Source organism: Stereum hirsutum (genome assembly GCF_000264905.1).
Source record: "Stereum hirsutum FP-91666 SS1 unplaced genomic scaffold STEHIscaffold_20, whole genome shotgun sequence".
NCBI classification, from domain to species: Eukaryota; Fungi; Basidiomycota; class Agaricomycetes; order Russulales; family Stereaceae; genus Stereum; species Stereum hirsutum.
The window spans coordinates 915,639-934,743 of NW_006763150.1; the positions used below are offsets into that span (position 1 = coordinate 915,639).

Sequence of the window (19,105 nt, forward strand, 5' to 3'; positions counted from 1 at the left end):
TTTGAGACGAACGCAGGTAGAGTTGAAAGGGAATAAAAAACATAACAACATCCAATTAAAATCAAGCTGGCAAAGACTGGCATATGTAAAGAGCTTCCAAACGAGAATTATGCGACCCGAACCGTACAGATATCATGAAAGTCCACTCTCCATCCTAATCCACACTTGCAACGACAACACATCAATACGCACCAAACCCGGTCATTTGTGGGGCAAAGCCCATGCCAGTACCGTTCATCATAGGTGGCGGTGCCTGGCCAGGGAACCTGGTAGTAGCAAGGAAGAAGATATAGTTGAGCGGGTGCATATTGAGTGACGAGTCGAATGGAAGTAGCGCTTACCCGTTCCCTTGCGTCAAAAGGAGACGGTTGCCCATGAGTCCTGGGTTGATGATTGGAGCGTCCGCCTCGGTCTGCTCCTTTTGGATCTCCTTCTTCGCCCGCTCCTTCACCTCCTTCTCCAAAGCGGCCAACTGAGTGAGAGTTCAAGTCAGCAACGACATCGCCATATATTTCGAAAAGAATGCATACCTTTTCGACCAAACTGCGCTGAGACTGAATCTTGTAAGGCATGTAGAAATCGTTGAGACCATGCTGCCACGACAACTCCTCGACAACATCGGACCGCAGCAAGTCGAAACAGGTGAACAGGAGTGCAGCGAAGCACTCCTTGTTTCCAATGTCCACGAAGTAGGATAAGAGCTCCTCCGCGACTTCGGTAGATGACGACGTCGCTGCCGTGACCATGGCGTCCTTGTAGAGCTTGTCCTGCTTCGAAAGCGAGATGGACTCCTCCCAGCGTTTGTTTTTCTGCGTGATAAGAGGTCAGCATGCGACTTCGGGCAGGGGTACTACCAATCATACCTTGTAAAGATGAGCAGCCAGCCGCCTGAACTCGAGGAGCTCATGTCTCTCTAACCGCCGGGCAAGGGCAATGTTGTCGAAGTTGTCAAAGCTGTCTATCGAGTCACGAAGGGTCTTGTAGTCCTCCTCTTCAATCAGCAAGTCATTGTAAGCGTTATTGACCGCCTCTATGTTCAACTGTTCGAACAAGTCAGTTCATCTGGTCAAAGATCAGAAAAGCGGAAGATAGATTTCTCACATGCTGCACAGCGATGAGGTACGAGCGAATGAGAGGAATATGATCGATTTGTTGGAACATGCGAACAACGCGAGCATGGTCGATACGTGGGATGAGCACCGTCAATAGATCCGTCAAGAGTGTCGGCTGCTCCTGGAGGTAGAACGAGAGTGCCTTGTAGTAGCTAATAGACTGCGTGTCAGCAACAGAAATCATATCTGCAAAGCTTCGAAGACTTACATCTCCACGTTCGCCACGCGAACGACAACATCCTTGAACTGGTTGTGCTCCCAGGCGTCCGAGGAACGCTCGATCATAGCCAGCGCCGCATTGTCAAATTCATCGTACTTAATGTAGAGCAACACGAGCTCAGGCCACAGGTGAGCCTTCTCAGTGGCCTTGATGACCTTGGGAATGTTGATCCGTGAGACGAAAAGCTTGAGGTGTTCCATGACTATTGAGACATCGTTGTCAGAGTCACATGATAGATACTGATATCGAGAGATACATACGTTTCTCCGGCTTGTACTTGCTGTATAGAATAGCAAGTTCGGTAAAGATACCCATCTAGAAGGACAGGGGGATAAGCAACAATGATCGCGAAGACTAGATCGTCTACGTACGTGTGCTCGTTCAAGACTCAAACCAGCCTCCAACAACGTCAAGACCTCATCGAAATACCCTCGTCGCTCATACGTTTGAATCAGGGCTGGCAGTTCCTCAGCGTGAACAACGATGTTGAGACCGCAAATCTGAGCCAGGCGGAACTCTGAAGTCTCCAAGCAAGCAGCATGGACCTGCTTCCAGACCTGGGTGTTACCGGCTTTCCTCGCACTCTCCACAGCTGCCTGGTTCTCGCCGAGGTAGATGAGCGTCGTCGCGAGCCTGGCCCAGTTGGAGATACTTGTGAAGAGGAGCTTGGCGGCCTGGTACAACTCGTCTTCGAAACATTTCTCTCCAACCTCGAGGATGTCGGCGACATTTGTCATACCCAGGAAGTCCTCCATGTCATGCAGACGGTCGGTCTTCGCATAGGCGTAGGCGAGCTCGGTGTCAACCTTGGGCTCGCGAAGAGACTTGCGAGCCATCTGGAGGAAGCGCACAAGATCGTCATGTTTGCCAGCGTGGTTGGCGATTTCGATGACTTCATGGAAATTCGAAGGGTCTTCCGCCTTGATGTACGAATCTAGGATACCACACTATTAGCGTGTACATTCGAGCAAGAGGAACTTGAGCCACGTACCGATAGCGTCCTTGATGCGAAGGCCATCGAGCTGTGCCTTGGCAAGGCGACTCCAAACTTCGGGTCGATTCACCTTGTTCGCGTAGTCGACCCCACGATCCAGTGAGACGATGTACTCGACCAAGACATTGATAGCCTCTGCATGCTGCTCGTACTTCTTGTAGATAGTCAACGCCTCCTCGTATAAGCCGTGGTCAGTGGCAATCTTCGCGATCTCGCCACTGTCGTAATTCTGCAACTTGTTGATGTAACCGACAACCTTGCCCTTGTCGGCACGGATAGCAGTCAAGAGGAGCAAGTTCTGGAGGTTGCGGTTGTCGCTGAATGCTGAAGGCTCGATGATGATCTTCTCCAAGAGCTCGATGAGTTCGATGGGCAAGTCGGCGGACAGGAAGGACTTGACGGTAATGGAGACATCATCTGGGTCGGTGCTCTCAGGGATAGCGGTCGAAACGACCTGCGAGGATGATGGTGACGATTAGAAAGGATAAAGAATAAGACAGAAAGACCAATATGTACCTGGTCAATAAGTTGACGGCGGTGGTCATTGCCGGGCGAGAGAACCTGTGCCCAAAGCTCGGGCTGACGACGCTTGACGAGGTAACGCGCCTGTTGCTTGAACATCGAGTTCTCGTTCGTAATCGCGATGAGCTCCTCGTCACAGAAGCCCTTGGCATACGCGATGTAAGCCAGGTAAGGGTCGCGTGCCTCGCAGAACTTGCCGACAACTAGAGGCTCGTACAGCTACGATACATGTTATGTTAATGTTATATACTCGAGACATCGAATACCGAGTAGACTCACGTTGTTCTCTTTGAGGAACTGTTCTGGGTTGTTGTTGCTGTCGATGAAGATCTTCGCCATAGCATTGTAGACCGCCGGGTCTTGACTCCCACTCTGCACTCTGGCCTCCAACCACGGCAAGATCAACTTCAGCCTGTTCCTCTGCTCGACCTCGTTCACCAACTCGTCGATCGGGAAGTTGCCCGTGACGGAAGCAAGCAGTCCCTTGATCGTCGTCTCGTCACAGTCAACGTCCAACAACCCACCAACGACCTGTGGCGTGCGGAAAGAGTTGACGCGCTGGACGTAGACCTCGATGAATTTGGTGAGGCCGTTCTGGTAAAGGTACAGAACGAGATCGTGGACGAAGTCGAAACGGTCGCAGACGATGATGAGGGGGAGCTGGTCTGCGAGCTTGGCCTCCTTGAGGAAGTTCTTGACCTTCTCCGGGTTGTAAGCGTTTGATTCCCGACAAATGCGCTCGACCTCGCGGATCTGACCAGTACGGGTGGCGGCCTGAATGTATTTGAAGTGCACCTCGGGATCCTCGCTCAGGTTAACGATAGAACCGAGGTAGTAGTAGAGACCTAGGAAATAAATTCATAAGACAGTCTATACATTGAGTCTATGAGACGACGTACCTTCGAAGCTCTTGAACGATTCGAACATCTCGATGAGTTTGACGGGACCCAAGATGTCCGAGTACTTGGTCGCAATCTGAACGACGACCTGCAAGTTCTGGCGGATGTTGATACGCAACATCTCCTGCATACAGGCCATGGACTGTTCCGTCGTGAGGCGGCTGAAGTACGTGACGAGCCACTGCGAATAGTACAGTTAGTGTCAGATATAGGAAGGGAATCAATACGGAGAACATACGTCCGCGGGAAGAATGTTCGTGTGCACAATTGCGCGCTTGATGTCAGCAATATCCTCGTAGTGTTCAAGAGCCTAGCACACCTGCGTTAGTTTCGTAACACGATATCTGGTATAGGAGAACATACCCGCTGCAACAATCCTGCCTGCTCGCAAAGGTTCGCGATACGTGGGCGGTCGTAGTGGGTGAACATCTCGTTGCCGAGAATAGCGTCAGCGACCTGAGGAGCGTGCATGAGGTTCATTTCAAGAAGTCGGGTCTGCAGATGGCCTTGCTCCGGCTTGTTGTCCTTGAGTGCATCGAGGAGGAAGGAAGTGGCGGGCTGGATCATATTCTGAGACATGAAGATATCGACGACCTGAACGAAGAGAATTAGATTAGTATCAAAGCGAAAATGGGCCAAGAAGAGCCTCCGAGGTCACATACCCGTTCGACGTCGATCAAGGGCCCCGACTCGTCATTGGCCAACTGCGTAGCGAATTCCGCACCCTTGTCCGGGTTGGTGCGCATGATATGCTGGAGAAGGCTGACATAGTCGGGTGTGAAGCCAACTTTCTTGGCGTAGAGTACGATCTTCTCCGTCTGGCCAGTTTCCGCGAAGCAAGCGATGACCTTGTTAGGAACGTTGGCGCGGAGGTAGACGCTAAGCGCCAGTGTCATGTCATGAAGGCGAACGATGTCTCCCAATTCTTCGCTACATGTAAGCTATTATGGGATTAGAGTAAGCAAAAAGTAGATGGAGGTTTCAGTAAGACTCACCTTGTCTTCTTTCAACCATTTCTCCAACAGCTGTTTCCTGCCCTGCTGCAGAACCGGCCGCGCGAGCTCGACGGACTCGAGATGGTTGAGTTGTCCTTTCTCGAGCAGTATACCGAAATACTGCAGAATCGGCGAAAGACCGCCAGGCGGGGTCGGTGCTTGCTTGAATGTTTCGATGACCTGAGCCGTACGCAGGATACCCTGCAGAAAGAAAGAAAATTTGAGAAAAGGCATGGTCCATTCAGCAGACTCAGTATAACTCACCCGTGGCGAATTGGCAGCAATCTTCGCCGCCTCTCCAAACTGACCGCTTTGGAACAGTTGCTGGTACTGCTTGATGTACAAATCATCTGCACCGGGCAGATTGGCCCTGCTCGCGAGCTTGAACGCCAGCTCGGTGTTGTTGAGTGTCGTTAAAATATACGGAATCATTGTCGTGTCATCGACGCTGACGCTGAGGACCTGTCCCTTCCGGTTGATGCAGAGTATACCATTGCTCGCCTCGTGCTCACAGGTGACGAAAATGGTCTCGCCGGAGATACGGTTCATGTAGATGCAGGCACCGGACTCGAGGTCGTACAGGTGGATGAAACCGTACTTCGTTGCGAGGTATACGATGCCGTGTCGCTTAGAGACCTGCATGGCGACGGGGAAGTCGTTTGTCGCCTCGGGAGGGAAGTAGACATCGACTGCTTTCTTCGTGAAAGGGGGGTCGGGAGCCTGGTGGTCAATCTCCACAACGTGAAGCTATCGGACAGAACAGAACGCGAACAAATGGTATGTAAGAATTCATCTCTCCGGAGGCTCGCGTCAGGGATATGCGCACCTTAGCTCCATTACCCGTCCTGACTGAGAACGCGAACAACTTCGTGACGTGTTGCCGTCCGTCCAGCTTCATCTCCGCAAACGCAGCTGCATGGCCTTCGATAGGCTGACTGACCCCTCTCTCCTTGCTATACAGCTGCATAGAGCCCTTGACCTTGAACGCGGATGGGTTCGTCGAATTGCCCGAGATGCCGACGACGACCATCCACTTCTCGTCCGGTGAAACGCGGTAGTTGATGATCTGGCAACCAGCGAGGGTAGGATGACGGTCGAAGACCTTCTGGGGGGGAGTAGTCGTGTCGGCGATGGACCAGTGGTACACGGCGGTGTCTGTGACGAGACCAAGGTTGGAGTCGGACGTCCATTTCCAGAAGACGACATCTTCGTTGTTAACGTGGGACTTCACTTTCTGCTTCGTCTCAATGTTGAAGATCTGCAATGTCCGCCCGGCTGGAAGGAGACGGCGGACTTAGCTGGTCGAATAGGTACGCATACGGCTGAGAATCTTACCCTTCAGCGCAAGGATCTTCTGCTTTGGATGCATGATTGCAGAGTCCGCCGTGATGGGTCGTCGCATGAGGTGGTTTGCATCTGCCAGGTCGATAATAACGACCTGGTTCTGCTCGTTAACCTTCTCTCGTACACATATGAAGTGGTCGCTCTCGAGCGTCAAGTTCTGCAAGTGCGAGATAATACCAAGTCAGGCAATCGTAACATGGAGACGCGTAAGGGTATGGACGACTGACCTGGAACGATATAGACGTGGGCTGTACGCCGAGCGCAGAGAGCTGCAGGTGCTCTGCGAATGCGATGGGTTTTGACGTATCCATAACGGAAGGGAGGGGAAGGGAGAAGGGAGAGGTGTGGGTAGGTAGAGACGCGGTTCAATATCCGAATCGTCGACGAGCGGGGAGCCCGCCTTAGTTGACGTCTGTTTGCGTTTCCGCAACGTGGCGGTGGCCCATCGCCTCCTTGCGCCCTCTTTTGGTTTACCAGCGCCTCCCGAGCTCTTTTGTGACAGTACTGCTCATGATAGTGGAGAAAAGTCCACGAGTTCACTCGACAAGATATACAGTACACACATACGTGAGGTACGGGAAGATGCAGAGATACAGTAAGCCTCAGACCTCAGGAATCCCCCTCGTGCATCCTTCGTCTCTTCATCGCCTGCTTTGTATCGGATTCGATCTCACTATACCTCTTCATCACCGCTTTCGAAGCATCCGCCGGCTGCGCTACCGGATGGTTCACTGCTCCGTCCTTCATTGCAGACCACTCGTCGTTTTTCAACGCACCCTCCAGAGAACCCTCCATCCAATCATGTGTCGCCCAGTCCTTCACGGCCTCCTTCTCGTTAAGATGGCACGCGCGCCAGAGACCTGTCGCCAACCTTTCTAATACACCTGCGAAGAATGAGGTGGTAAGCTGGAGCCCTGTTTGCTTGCCTGTGATTAGTTGTCCACCGAGGCCTGTCCACATGATCTTGTCTATTTCCGGGTCCTCGGTCTTGCTAAAATCAAAGTTGGATAACAGTTTGAGGCGGTAGTTGGCTGTGAGGCAGTTGGGCGCATGTCGGATCGCGATCCACAGCATCACCCAAAAGAACGACTCGATGTCATCGCTTTTCTCGTGGTGTTTGCTACATAGGATTTTTGAGAAGGGCTAGTGAGAAAAAGTGATACGTCCCCTGCGTGACCGTCAGATATCGTAAATGGAGAAGAGAAAGCATGGTTGTGTGACATACCGTGCGTTCGCTAGCCCTCGTTGGCGTGTCACCTAGACTGGCGAGCTCCCAATCAATAAGATAGCCTCGTCCTTCAACAATGACGATGTTGCCGACGGATATGTCCCGGTGAAGGATTCCCGCCTGCGACGCCTCTCGATGTGCTGAAGCAAGGTCGTCAGCGAATAAGCATCTGCGTCAAAGAGTATGGAGGGGAGAAGAACCTCGCAATGCGTCCCGAATCACAGTTATAAACTGATAAGTCGAGTTGAACTCGGTGAGAGATTGCCCAACCTTGTCCAAGACGATTCGATAGTGAATAAGCTCTCGGAGCCCGCCATCACCTCCGCAAGTCTGAAGAGGGCCCTCGACGTCTCCCCAAGCAACGACCCCAAGAACGTTCGAAACGCCCGAGTCACGGAGCTTTCCGTAGATTTCGTGCTCCGGAGGGTACTCTGCATATCTCCAAGTGTCTTTCAGAAGGACGTGTTTCCCGGTTACGGGGTTGTATGCTTCGTAACATCGAGTACCGCGACCGACTGGATATCCATGGGTGGAAGTGAATGGGCTTGAGATGTAGAACGCGTAAGAGCCAACGGAGACCTTGAAGACTGGATCATCGACCTTGAGAATAAGAGATATGCGAGCGGAGGAGACATGAGGGTCATCGTCAGGAGCGCGCTCGAAGGTGGTGTCTAGCCCACGCTCAGCGGACGAAGCCCGAGTGAACCGCCAAAAGAATTCAGGGACTTCGTTGCTCTTGGTCATGTCGATCAAGGGTGTCACTACGGTGCCGCTACGAGAATGGCAGAGAAGGCGAGCGAAGTTTTTGCGATAGTAAAAGGAATAGACGCGTGTGCGCTGCTGAGCTGCCTGTATGGCATTATGATACACAGTGAGCTGTCCTCGCGTCTGCTGAGCAGTCTCCGTTTTGCGCTCCAAGGGTTCAGAGCTGGCTTCAGGTGGCAGACGGAAAGGCTCGCTCTTCTCGAGTATTTTGGCTTCGCCGAACAGCGCTGCCGTTTTTGACCGACAGGGCCGAGCGTCATCGTACATGTCGGGAGCGTAGAGCGCAAGATCGGGTTTTACGTCACTGTTGCCCAAGGGCGTTTTCGAGTCTGGATCTGCGTGGTTGTGGATATCCTTCAATTTCCAGCCCTTACCCAGGCAGGGTTGCATCGCCTTGATCTATGGAACAATCAGCACGAACAGGACGGCAGATGAGCACAAACCACGCACAAATAAATTATAAGATTGGTCTTCCAGTGTAACATCTTTAAGTTTCTTCAGCGGCCCAAGGTCATGCTGCGGGGTTGGCATCCCTGAGCCATCACGAACTCGAAGTCGATCGAGCAATTCACGGGTCGGTATCTCCACGAACTTTCCTTTCAATTCTTCTGCCGCACGCATGTATGCTGGATCATTGTACAAGTGGTTAGAAGTGAATGGCTGAGTCGTCGTGTGGCCCTTCCGAATCGGTGTCGATGTGGTAGGTACCCCAGAAAGGCTGTGAGCGGTAGGTATCCCAGAGAGGCTATGAGTATCGATATCATCATCGCGGAGAGCGGTCGACTGGTGCTGATGCGACGACGGACTAGAGGGGTGCGGAGTGGACGGTAACGGCGAGGACTTCTTTGAGGTGCCGCCAGTACGGTGTGAGGACGCAGGCTCGAGGTCGTTTGACCCAGAGCTGGATGGTGATGCGGGCTCTGACATGGGCCTCTGCGTGAACTCCTGCGTAGGCCCCGGCGTGGGCTCTGACGTAGACGTCGAGGGGGATACGTTTGACGGCGCGCTGGGCAATGCTCCACGGATACCGCCAGCCTCTCTCCCTCGAGCGCTGCCGATGGTCTCTGAGGTTCCTTAGAATCTCGTGGGGGGAATAGCGGAGTGTCTGTTCGACATGCTGGAGTCAGACAGAAAGTTTGAGCTCCCCGCCACTCTCGCTTCGACTCCGGTCACGCGACTTGTGTTCGTCGCGTCCACCGACGACTTGTTCACGATTCACTAAGTCGCTCTTCATCGTCCGCTCCGATAATTATATTACCATAAATCGTAAGAGAAATAGCCCATGGAAACCCTTTGCGGGTAGATAGGAACGGTGACGTGCAAATGCAGTAGTACCCCTACAGCTCGACTTTTAGTACACTCTGAATGTCTTCGGTTACCAGTACAGTGGACGGAAACGAAACGATGCAAAAATCCCTCTCAAAAAATAACAGGCGAAAACAAGACGGAACTCAGACGCTACTCTCTCGATAAACACCTTCGCCTCCCATCCGGTCGTACCACTCCTTGCCCTCTGTAGTGGCAGCGATGTAGCCCGCCCGGATGACGAAGTCACCAAAGTGCTCGCCTTCTAGTCGCTCGAGGGCGTAGTGCTTGATCATTGGCTTCAGGATAGCGAGAATCTCGGGTTCCGTGACGCTCTCTGAGATCACACAGAATTACGAGGTCAAAACCTGAGAGATGGTTTTGAGAAACGACACGAACGAACCTCTGTAAATCTTGTTCAGACGTTGACCATAGAACCCGCCGCCCAGCAGCATCAGATATGTCCCTGGAGCTTTGCCGACAAACGCAATCTCTGCAGAAGGGTTGTTAGAGAATCTGAAGTTGTGTTTAGATCGTAAGAAACGTACCAGCAATATACGGTCGGGCGCAACCGTTCGGGCAACCAGTCATACGCATGACGATCGAATCGTGTCGAAGCCCGTTCTCTTCACATATGGCCTCAACCTTGTCAACGAGCAATGGTAGGTATCGCTCGGACTCGGCCATAGCAAGACCTATAACCCGTCGGACGTGATCTTCAGAGACAAACGAAGAAAAAAGATATGCAGGCGAGACGTACCACAAGTAGGGAACGCAACACAGGCGGAAGAACTGAGCCTCAATGCCGAGAAATTGGTGTTATCCAACTTATACTCCGCCAACAACCTCTTGATCTCGGGCAAGTCGCCCGTCTCCACATCCGAGATGATCAAGTGCTGGTTCGCCGTCAGCCTGTACGTGCCCTTGTGCACCTTAGCGATCTCCCTCAATGCCGTCTTGAACATCTTCTCCGGAACGTCCTCGATACGGCCGTTCTCGATGAAAGCAGTGAAATGATGCTTGCCATTCTCGCCTGTAATCCATCCAAACTCATCCGTGTTGCGGTCGAAGCTGTAGGGTCGGGCGGGCTGGAGGGCATAACCTAGACGTTTTTCGACTTCGGCCACGAAGTTGTCGAGTCCCATGCGATCGATGGTGTACTTCAGACGGGCGTTTTTGCGGCTAGAGTTGATTTTCAGGATAGAGATCAGTCGACCGCGAAATTTGAGGAAAATGCGAAAGGATGTGAACGTACTCCTTGCGGTTGCCGTGGTCCCTCTGGACAAGCATGACTTTCTCGGCGACGGCGCAGCCTTGGTCGGGTGTAAGGAAGCCTATGACCGTGCCGGTGCGAGGATATGTCTTCTTGTTACCGTGGGTGACACCCATACCACCACCAATCGAAACATTGAAGCCGGCTAACTCTCCGTTCTCGTCCATGATCGCGATGAATCCAAGGTCGTTCGCAAAGACGTCGACGTCGTTCACAGGTGGGACGGCGACGGCGACCTTGAACTAAAGTAGAAGACACATATGAGCTCAGAGAACATGACTCGAAATCGCGGAAACAACAAACCTTGCGAGGCAGATAAAATTCGCCATAGAGAGGCTCAAAATCTTGAAGAGCCTCGCCAGCAACGAGCTTCTTGTCCAACCAAATCTCATGGTAGGCGGAAGTCCTCGGAAGGAGATGCTCGCTGACGTCCTTCGCGAACTGATACACCTGAGCGTGCATCTTACTGCGAGTAGGCATGCACGAGCAAAGGACGTTACTGCACAGAGAGTTGTTAGTCGAAATGAGCGACAACGCGAAGATAAAAACTAACCGGTTCACATCGCCACACGCTGCCAAAGTATCCAACAAAGCGCGGTTGATATCTTGAATCGTCGGCTTGAGATGTTTCTTAATGACCCCATGGAACTGGAACGTCTGCCTCGTCGTCAACTTGAAGTTCCCACAGCCGTGCTCGTCCGAGATCTGGTCCATAGCCAGCCACTGCTGTGGCGTACACACGCCCGCAGGCATCCTGACCCGAATCATGAACGCAAACGCCGGTTCGACACCCTGCGCTAACCTCTCGTCCCGAATGTCCCTGTCGTCCTGCTGGTAGATACCGTGGAACTTCGTAAGCTGAGTATCCGACTCCGCAAGGGCGCCGGTAGTCGTGTCGGCGAGGCCCTCAGCGATGGTACCACGGAGGTAGCCAGACGCGATCTTGATGTGTTCGTTAGTGATCGGTTCGGGCTCCGCTTCGTGAACCTCGATAGAGTCGACACCGAGGGCCTTCCACAGCAGGGGCTCCCAAGCCTTATAACCCGTCTCCGGCCCGTCTGCGTCCTGATCGTCACCCAGTCCCAAATCGGCCACCCTCTCACCTCCGAGCTGCTCCAACCTTGCATCTAGATCCTTTCCAGGCTTGTTGTAGTAATGCGCGTCTTCCGGACGAGGCCAGTAGTGACTGTCGCCCATAGCGAAGACGGTGAACTTGAGCTTGCTGAAGAGTTTCTCGCCTTTTGCGATTGCGGCGTTGATAGCCTTGAAGAACAGTCTGGCGTTCTGCGGGGGTTCGCCTTGACCGGCGGTGGAAGTGACGAACGCGACGTGCTCCTCCTGCGCGAGAGCCTCGATGCTCGTCGAATCGATAGTCGCCAACGTCGTCGACAGACCTCTCGCCTCCGCCCTCCGCGCCAACCTTTTCGCCTTCTTCTCGGCCGCACCGCCATCCGACGCATAGAGGACCAACAAGGGAGGAGCATCGATGGCCGAAAGCAGATCAGCGTACGCCTGTTGTGCCTTCTTCTTCCTCGCCTCCTTCACGCTCTCGCCCAAACTCCCGACCAACTCCGAAGCCAGCTGAGGCTTTGAACGCACAAGTTGGGAGAGATGGTTCTGACGGTCCAGGAAGGCTTGGAGGTCGTTCTTGACCGCATCGGAATCCAACGAGAACGGCTCTTTGCCCTGCGCCTCCTTCGACGGGTTCCAGCGGTAGAGCGGCCAGTATCCTGAATCGACGGCGAGCTTCGTCTCCTTCAAGAGGTCCAAGGCGGCGGAGTCTTCGCTCTTGTAGGGAAGATAGGCGAGAACTACTGAAGGGCCGTTGAACTTGTCGGCTTCAATGAGTGACTGTAGGACCTGTGCGTAGGACGAGTAAACGGCGACGCTGGCGACATAGACGTCGCCGTGGTTCATAGCGTAGAGACCGACGTCATGCTTGCGGCGGTGCGGATCGCCAGAATTGCGAGAGGTGTAGGGAAGAGTGTCGAGGATGAGGATGTTGATGTTGAGCTTTGAGGCGATGGCGTGGTGCAAGCCGGACGAGCCGAGATCGTAAGACCAGGCGTCCGAGCCGATAATCCACCTGGAAAGGGACGGGAATTGCGCTCGGAGGGCCAGAGCGCGCTCAGCGGCGGGATGAGTGACAGGTTCGGACTCGAGAGACTCGATGATCTCGTCTCCGAGCTTGCGACTCTTGACCGCGTCGTCCTTAGCGAGGATCCACCGGCTGAGAAGCGAATGCAGCTCGGAGGACAGGTTCGCGTCCTGCAGGAGCTCCTGGACCGTCGCAACGAGTTCCGATCGATGCTCGAGGTCACCACGAATGCGACCGAGAGCGAACTCTGGACTGGTGGCCATCTCGCCCTGTGAGGCTACGAGGGAAGGAGAGTTCGAAATCTCTATACGTTCGCCGAAAAGATGGGAGAGAATTTTCGTGTAGGACGATTCGTGCTTGGGCACGCGAGGTTCTTCGGACACTGGATCGGCGAAAACGGTGCCCAGTTGGAGGCGCGAAGAGGAGGGAGCGGACTCGATCAGCTTGAGAATGTCGACAGATTGGATTGAACTTGTGTCTCCGAGGGTGGCACTGTGAACGACTGGGCGAGCAGAGTCGGTGTCGCGTTGTTGGATTAAAGTGATGATGTCCAAGAAGAGCGGAGTCCACTTCATCGACCATTTGCGGATCTGCTCAGCAACGATGACGGTTGTGGTGAAAGGAGAGGAGATAGCATCGAGCACTCGGGCAGAGGGAAGTGGGGAGACGAGAGAAAGGTCGACGATGGAGATACCCTCGAGGTCGAAGTCGAACTGGGCGGCACCGAGGGTGTAAATGACGGTGTGGGGATCCTTGCTGCCTTTGCGGTGAACTGGAAGCTGTGATCGACGAGTGAGAGCTAGGGTCGCGATAGCGGCACTTTCGTATGCCTTGAACAACGCGATCGAGGCTGGGTCACTTGATGTACCGAGAGGTGGGAGTGATGAAGCACTGAGGATAGGTGAAGGTGATGCAGAGGACGATGCGCTATAGGAACCGTTGGTATGACCGTTGGCGTGACCATTGGCATGTCCATTAGCATGACCGTTTGTATGGCCGTTAGCATGGCCGTTAGCGATGCTGTTAAGCTGAAGACCACCACAAGTAAGTTAACTGTGGATATATTGACAAAGGTTTGAGGCGTGCACGAACCTTGGAGTGACCCCGCTTTGGTGCACGGAGGAAGGGCTGAATCTTGTCGCCATCTACTTGTACTATCTGCTCTTCCGAACTCGCAGGATGGAAGACATGGACGACAGCCTTTTTCTCGTGACGGGCAAGACGGGATGCGAGGAGAGCATTGTCGTGGGCCTGCTGAGCGGTAGAAGAGTGTATGAAGTAAGGAACGGCGGATCGGAGGAGAAGAACATCGGCCAGGTCTTGCTCAGCGAGTAGATGGAGAACAAGCGGGAGCTGTGAGAGCTCCGGGAGGTGGGGAAGGAGGCGGGCCAAGGCCTGAGATGCAACGGCAGTATAGGAGACGAGAGACGCAGACTGGGAACGAAGGAGAGCAGATGCTGGGTCGGCTGCTCTTGGGAGAGAGACGAAGGATGAGGGCTCCGTCGAGGCAGACTTCCAGTAAGCCGCGAAGGGAGAGTGAGAGTTGTCGACGACGACGTCCGAGGACAGGTGGGCGATGCGCGCCACGGCAGCGGCCGATGTAGAAGACATCTACGGAGAAGATGAGCGACGAGCAGCAAGAGCCGTACGATGGCGAGGGGAGGGAGGGCGACGGAGAGGACGGCGGCGAGAGAGCTAATAAAATGTTTCAGAATTCGGAATTGTGCTGAGCACACCATCATTCGTGATTGGTGCGTCTGCATGAGTTTCCTCGGCCTTCCTTTTCCTCCTCCCTTTACTGTACGAAAAAACTCACGGACGGCTTGCTGCTGTTATCCGCTGACTGGCTTACTCTTCACCCCAAGTGCTGCAGGTGTGGCGTCTATATCCCGAATATTTGATGTGCTTTGACTGGAAGGTGCTCCGAGCGCATCCCGATCACTTTCGTTGGCCTCGTGTTCCTGAAGATCGCATCTCAAATTACCGGCGTCCAATACAACTCGTCTTATTCCAGCCACAACCTCCTTCTTCTTCCTTCCTCTCATTCTTCCTCTGCATTCCCTAATATGCCAATCATCTTGATGTGCAGGTCAGTAAAACGAGCATATGTCTCATCATTCCTTACTCCGAGTGCTTCACCACAACTCCGTTGTCGCTCAGTGTCTTCTCCTAGGCGGCTCCTCGTCAGCTACCGCACAGATGCAATCTCGAGACACTCGCGGAGCTGTCGCGTACCCTGCTAAAGAGAGTGATCACCACTCTGGTCTCGAGAGGAAACCCACTATAAAAGTCACCGATGTCCACGACCCACAGATATATACTCCTGCTTTTGGTTATACTCGACCTCGGTCTTGGACAAATCCACGCATCACCACCCATTTTATATCCTCAGGATGAACATGAATAGGATGGGCTCCGAGAACTCCCAACATTACTGCAACCATAATATCCATAAAACTAGATACACCAGCAGGATCAGAAGTCCTCCTCGGTGGCACCTAGACATCCTGCGTCTGTCGCTTTACTTCCAAGTGAAAAGACGGAAGGAAGGCCACAAGTGTCTCGAGGTGTAGATTGGGAGGACTTTCATCTGAAGCTTCAGTTAGGCAAGGGTAATGGATTCAGAAGAATATCGGTCTGAATCGTGAATCTTCTGTCGACAGAGCCTCAACCCTTTTCGCTACCAGAGAAGTCTCTGTAACTATTTCCTCTGTACTGTATGCCGGAATTATTGTATATATTGTTTAATTACTTGATGAACTACCCCTACAACTTTGACGGGACGAAGCACTCTATGACCTGGGCGGTAAGTTATAAGTTACAAGATTGTGGCCCATGGCGAGGTAGCGTGAACGCATCGTCACCGGACAGGTACTCAAACCATCTCTGTCTCGACTTCCTCGACCTTTTCGTGCGGGATGGACACTCCGGATCCTCGAAAGCGGAGCAAGGTAGCACTGAACCCGAGGAAGGTACTGTCGACTCCGTGAGTGCTGCTAACTCTTCTCTGCTGTATAGCTGGATTAACCGCGTCAATAGCATCTCAAAGCAACTCATCTCCCCATCATTATTACTCCATACCCTCTTCGCTTTCACTTTCTGGTCAACGCGAGAATGGATCTTTATGCAAGGGGTCGGAGCCTTCTGGGTTATTATGCGCCTTCTGGCGTGTATTGGGTTGGGAGTCATGGTTAGAGAAGCGTATACGGGCGGGTTGGGTAAATTGGCGTCGGCCATTCGCTACGTGGATGTGCGTACTCCCTCCTTTATGCCCCAGGTTGATTACTGAAGTCAGGATATGTAGCGGCCAGTTGTGGCAGTCACTTCCGTCACTACCTTCGTGCAACAAGCCAGTCTTGTGATAGTGCTCTCCCAATTACCACCTTCTCGGTACGCTCTGCTATCACCTCAAAGCTATATCAACTCATGACATTCCTATCTGCCTAGAGCTTTGGTTTACACTCGATTTGCTACGGTATGGTCCAAGGCTCTCGTCAGTTCCACTTCGGTAAGTCGTTTGTTCTAAATCAAGCAGACTGATCCTTGACGTTGGCCGTGTTCAGACTCTCCAGCGGATGTCAATCCTCGCCAGTCTCTCTTTATCATTCGCGTCCGACTCCGGGTTCTCTATTGAGAACGTCCGTAACACCCTCCCTGGCTACATGGCGCTATTCTTCTACACACTCTCTGTCAATGTCATGGAATACCTCCGACAAGACTCCGCCACGCGATCCACTACACGGGCCTCTACAACCCTAGGAACAATAGGGGCCTCCCTGCTCGGTCTAATTCTCTACGCTACTCGCGAGATCATGGTGAGCTACCAGACTTGTCTCAACACTATATACCACAGCTGAGTTGTGACACAGACCTCGCCTCCGCCATCTCCGGTGGTACCACTATCCTCGCTCTTGATCATTCCCCTGCTTTCATATTGCTGCTACAGCATGTCATCAACCCAGGGAGAATACGTCTCCTTGGAGATCTCATATAACGCGACTTGGGTGCTTTCGACATCGGTCGGATTCTTCGTGTTTTCGCGGACTCCTTCGTGGACCGATATCGCAATTGCTGCGACGCTGCTCGGCGGTGAGTGTCTCTGATATGCCTCGGATAGTTATAGGTCGCTGATGTGTACGCAATGACTATAGGAATATACCGCTCCCAGCCGCAGTCCTCCCGGTACAAGGCGTTGTCCATCACTCGCGAGGCTCGTTCGTACTTGAAGTCCATAATGGAGAACTCAGAATCGAGAAAAATATTCTACTTCCTCCTGCTCAACCTGTGCTACATGATGGTACAGATGCTTTACGGTATCTGGACCAATAGTCTCGGACTCATCTCCGACGGTATGTTGCAGAGCCCAGCTACCATGTCTTCCCATCTAACACGGAAAAAAATTAGCTATACATATGGGATTTGACTGCCTGGCTATCGCTGTAGGTCTGCTTGCGTCTGTGATGGCGACTTGGCCTCCGAATGAACGGTTTACATATGGGTAGGCCCGACCCCTCTTTTCGTCGTGTCCTGTTTCTCCGATGAGCTCACCTGTCCTAGGTACGCTCGAATAGAGACACTTTCGGGATTCGCGAACGGTATTTTCTTGGTGTTGATCTCGATTTTCATCATCTTTGAAGCAATCGAGCGTTTGTGGGTCTTTTTCCCAAATACTCCTCATCTCGTTGCTGACGAGCATCACACAGGCTGGATCCGCCGGAGATGAACACGAATCAATTGCTTCTGGTCAGCTCATTGGGTCTCGGGGTCAACTTGTTCGGGATGTTCGCTATGGGAGGACATCACCATGGACACTCACATGGGCATTCTCACGGGCATGAGCACGAGCACGATCATTTGCATGGACATGAGCACCATGACGAGCACGCTCATCATCATCATGCCGAGGAAAGCCAGCATGAACACAGTCATGGCGACATTCATGTACATGAACACGAACATTCTTGCGATCATAGTCATGACCATGAAGGCCATGACCACGAGCACGAGCACGCCCATAGTCATGAACACGGGCACGCCCATAGCCACTACCATGAAGATGACCACCATGGCCACGATCATGTTCGTCTTTCTGAAATCTGCTTAGCTACCTTACACGATTATTGAAGTGAGCTTGGTATCACAGGGCCCCTCTGCGCACGTACATCGCCCATCAATCTCACTCAACGAGTCGCCTTCACCTTCGCGAGGATCGATCCCCAGACCATTAGCAATTTCGCCACATAATTTCGGCCCAGCATCGCATTCATCGGATGAATTCATGGAGGTACCCTCCTTACATGATAGCGTCAAGTCACCTATCACGCCCAGCTATCGATTCGGCCACGACGAACATTTTGCGACGCACGAACATTCGCAGCATAAGGCGAACTTGCACGACCACTCGCATATACACGACCATCATTCACATGAAGGCCATAGCCACAATATGCGCGGTGTCTTTTTGCACGTCATGGCGGTGAGCTTTCAAGATTTCCATCTTTGCGAAACGGAAGTGCTGATACACTTGATGTGTAGGATACTCTCGGTTCTCTTGGAGTTATTATTTCGACGTTGTTGATACAGTTCTATGGATGGACCGGCTTCGACCCAATCGCCTCTCTTTTCATCGCCATCCTGATTGCAGCGAGCGTCATCCCTCTGATCATCGATACAGGAAAAGTTCTGGCCTTGGACGTTTCGGAACGTGACGCTAGCATCGGGGATGCCCTGTCCCAGGTAAGTATTTTGTTCCTCCCATTCATCGAAAGCCATCGTTGACCTTCCTCGTATAGCTGTCTTCTATAGACGGCTTGATGTCCTATACGTCCCCCCAATTCTGGCCGAAGGACTCTTCTAGTCTTATCGGTTCGATTCATATTCAACAGACAGCTTCGTCGTCGTCAAAATACCCTGGTGCTTTGGATCGCATTACTGAAGGCGTGGACTCGCTGTTGCGGAAAAAGATTCCTGGGTTGGAGGAGCTGACGATCCAGGTCGAGGAGGCGGATATAAAGCTGTGAATAATTTGTATATTTTGACCGTCAATTACCTTCTCCTGCTTCCCCGATGAAGCTCGCAGTTCAAGGCCGCAAGAAGTCTTCAGAATGCGTGGAGATGACTGCTATTGACTGATTGCTTTTGAGATCCATATATACACTATTTCCCATTCTACAACAACAAAAACAACGATCATAAAAACTATACACGCCGTGTTTGGATATTGTCAGGCCTTATAACAAAGCAAGGTTACTGTAAGTTACACTCATATATGGTACTGGTGATCAGAAAGCTGGGATGGGTGAACCGGTTTGTGCGACGAAACAAGATAACAACGAAAGACTATGCCAACC

At 52.6% G+C, this 19,105-nt stretch overlaps 4 protein-coding genes across 4 annotated transcripts; 1 reads left to right on the plus strand and 3 right to left on the minus strand.

The window, feature by feature from the left end:
- Positions 1-8: 8 nt before the first annotated feature.
- On the minus strand, positions 9-6,409 carry STEHIDRAFT_87567 (clathrin heavy chain 1). Its single transcript, XM_007310572.1, has 20 exons — positions 6,314-6,409; positions 6,078-6,243; positions 5,569-6,017; positions 5,007-5,489; positions 4,743-4,943; positions 4,410-4,688; positions 4,111-4,341; positions 3,986-4,057; positions 3,748-3,928; positions 3,128-3,693; positions 2,843-3,067; positions 2,324-2,780; positions 1,704-2,266; positions 1,593-1,647; positions 1,321-1,534; positions 1,102-1,264; positions 864-1,040; positions 531-809; positions 342-472; positions 9-266 (listed from the first exon to the last, which is right to left on the minus strand). Exons 1-20 carry the CDS (start codon positions 6,395-6,397, stop codon positions 182-184), a joined length of 5,061 nt encoding a protein of 1,686 aa, XP_007310634.1. The 5' UTR covers positions 6,398-6,409; the 3' UTR covers positions 9-181.
- Positions 6,410-7,030: 621 nt separating this feature from the next.
- STEHIDRAFT_126054 (uncharacterized protein) lies at positions 7,031-9,193 on the minus strand (the record flags this gene model as incomplete). Its single annotated transcript, XM_007310573.1, has 4 exons — positions 8,530-9,193; positions 7,515-8,478; positions 7,312-7,454; positions 7,031-7,229 (listed from the first exon to the last, which is right to left on the minus strand). Coding segments are annotated over exons 1-4 (1,783 nt in total), but the record flags the coding sequence as incomplete, so codon positions are not given.
- Positions 9,194-9,339: 146 nt separating this feature from the next.
- Positions 9,340-14,409, minus strand: STEHIDRAFT_126055 (sulfite reductase subunit beta). Its single transcript, XM_007310574.1, has 8 exons — positions 13,848-14,409; positions 11,211-13,783; positions 10,961-11,156; positions 10,640-10,899; positions 10,145-10,566; positions 9,933-10,079; positions 9,788-9,877; positions 9,340-9,721 (listed from the first exon to the last, which is right to left on the minus strand). The coding sequence occupies exons 1-8, from the start codon at positions 14,364-14,366 to the stop codon at positions 9,531-9,533; spliced, it is 4,398 nt and encodes a 1,465-aa protein (XP_007310636.1). The 5' UTR covers positions 14,367-14,409; the 3' UTR covers positions 9,340-9,530.
- A 1,258-nt stretch (positions 14,410-15,667) lies between these two features.
- On the plus strand, positions 15,668-18,796 carry STEHIDRAFT_126056 (cation efflux protein). Its single transcript, XM_007310575.1, has 13 exons — positions 15,668-15,741; positions 15,795-16,005; positions 16,060-16,145; positions 16,203-16,263; positions 16,319-16,570; positions 16,625-16,844; positions 16,907-17,104; positions 17,160-17,253; positions 17,313-17,405; positions 17,459-17,834; positions 17,899-18,231; positions 18,291-18,491; positions 18,548-18,796. The coding sequence occupies exons 2-13, from the start codon at positions 15,880-15,882 to the stop codon at positions 18,773-18,775; spliced, it is 2,268 nt and encodes a 755-aa protein (XP_007310637.1). The 5' UTR covers positions 15,668-15,741; positions 15,795-15,879; the 3' UTR covers positions 18,776-18,796.
- The last annotated feature ends 309 nt before the right edge of the window (positions 18,797-19,105 follow it).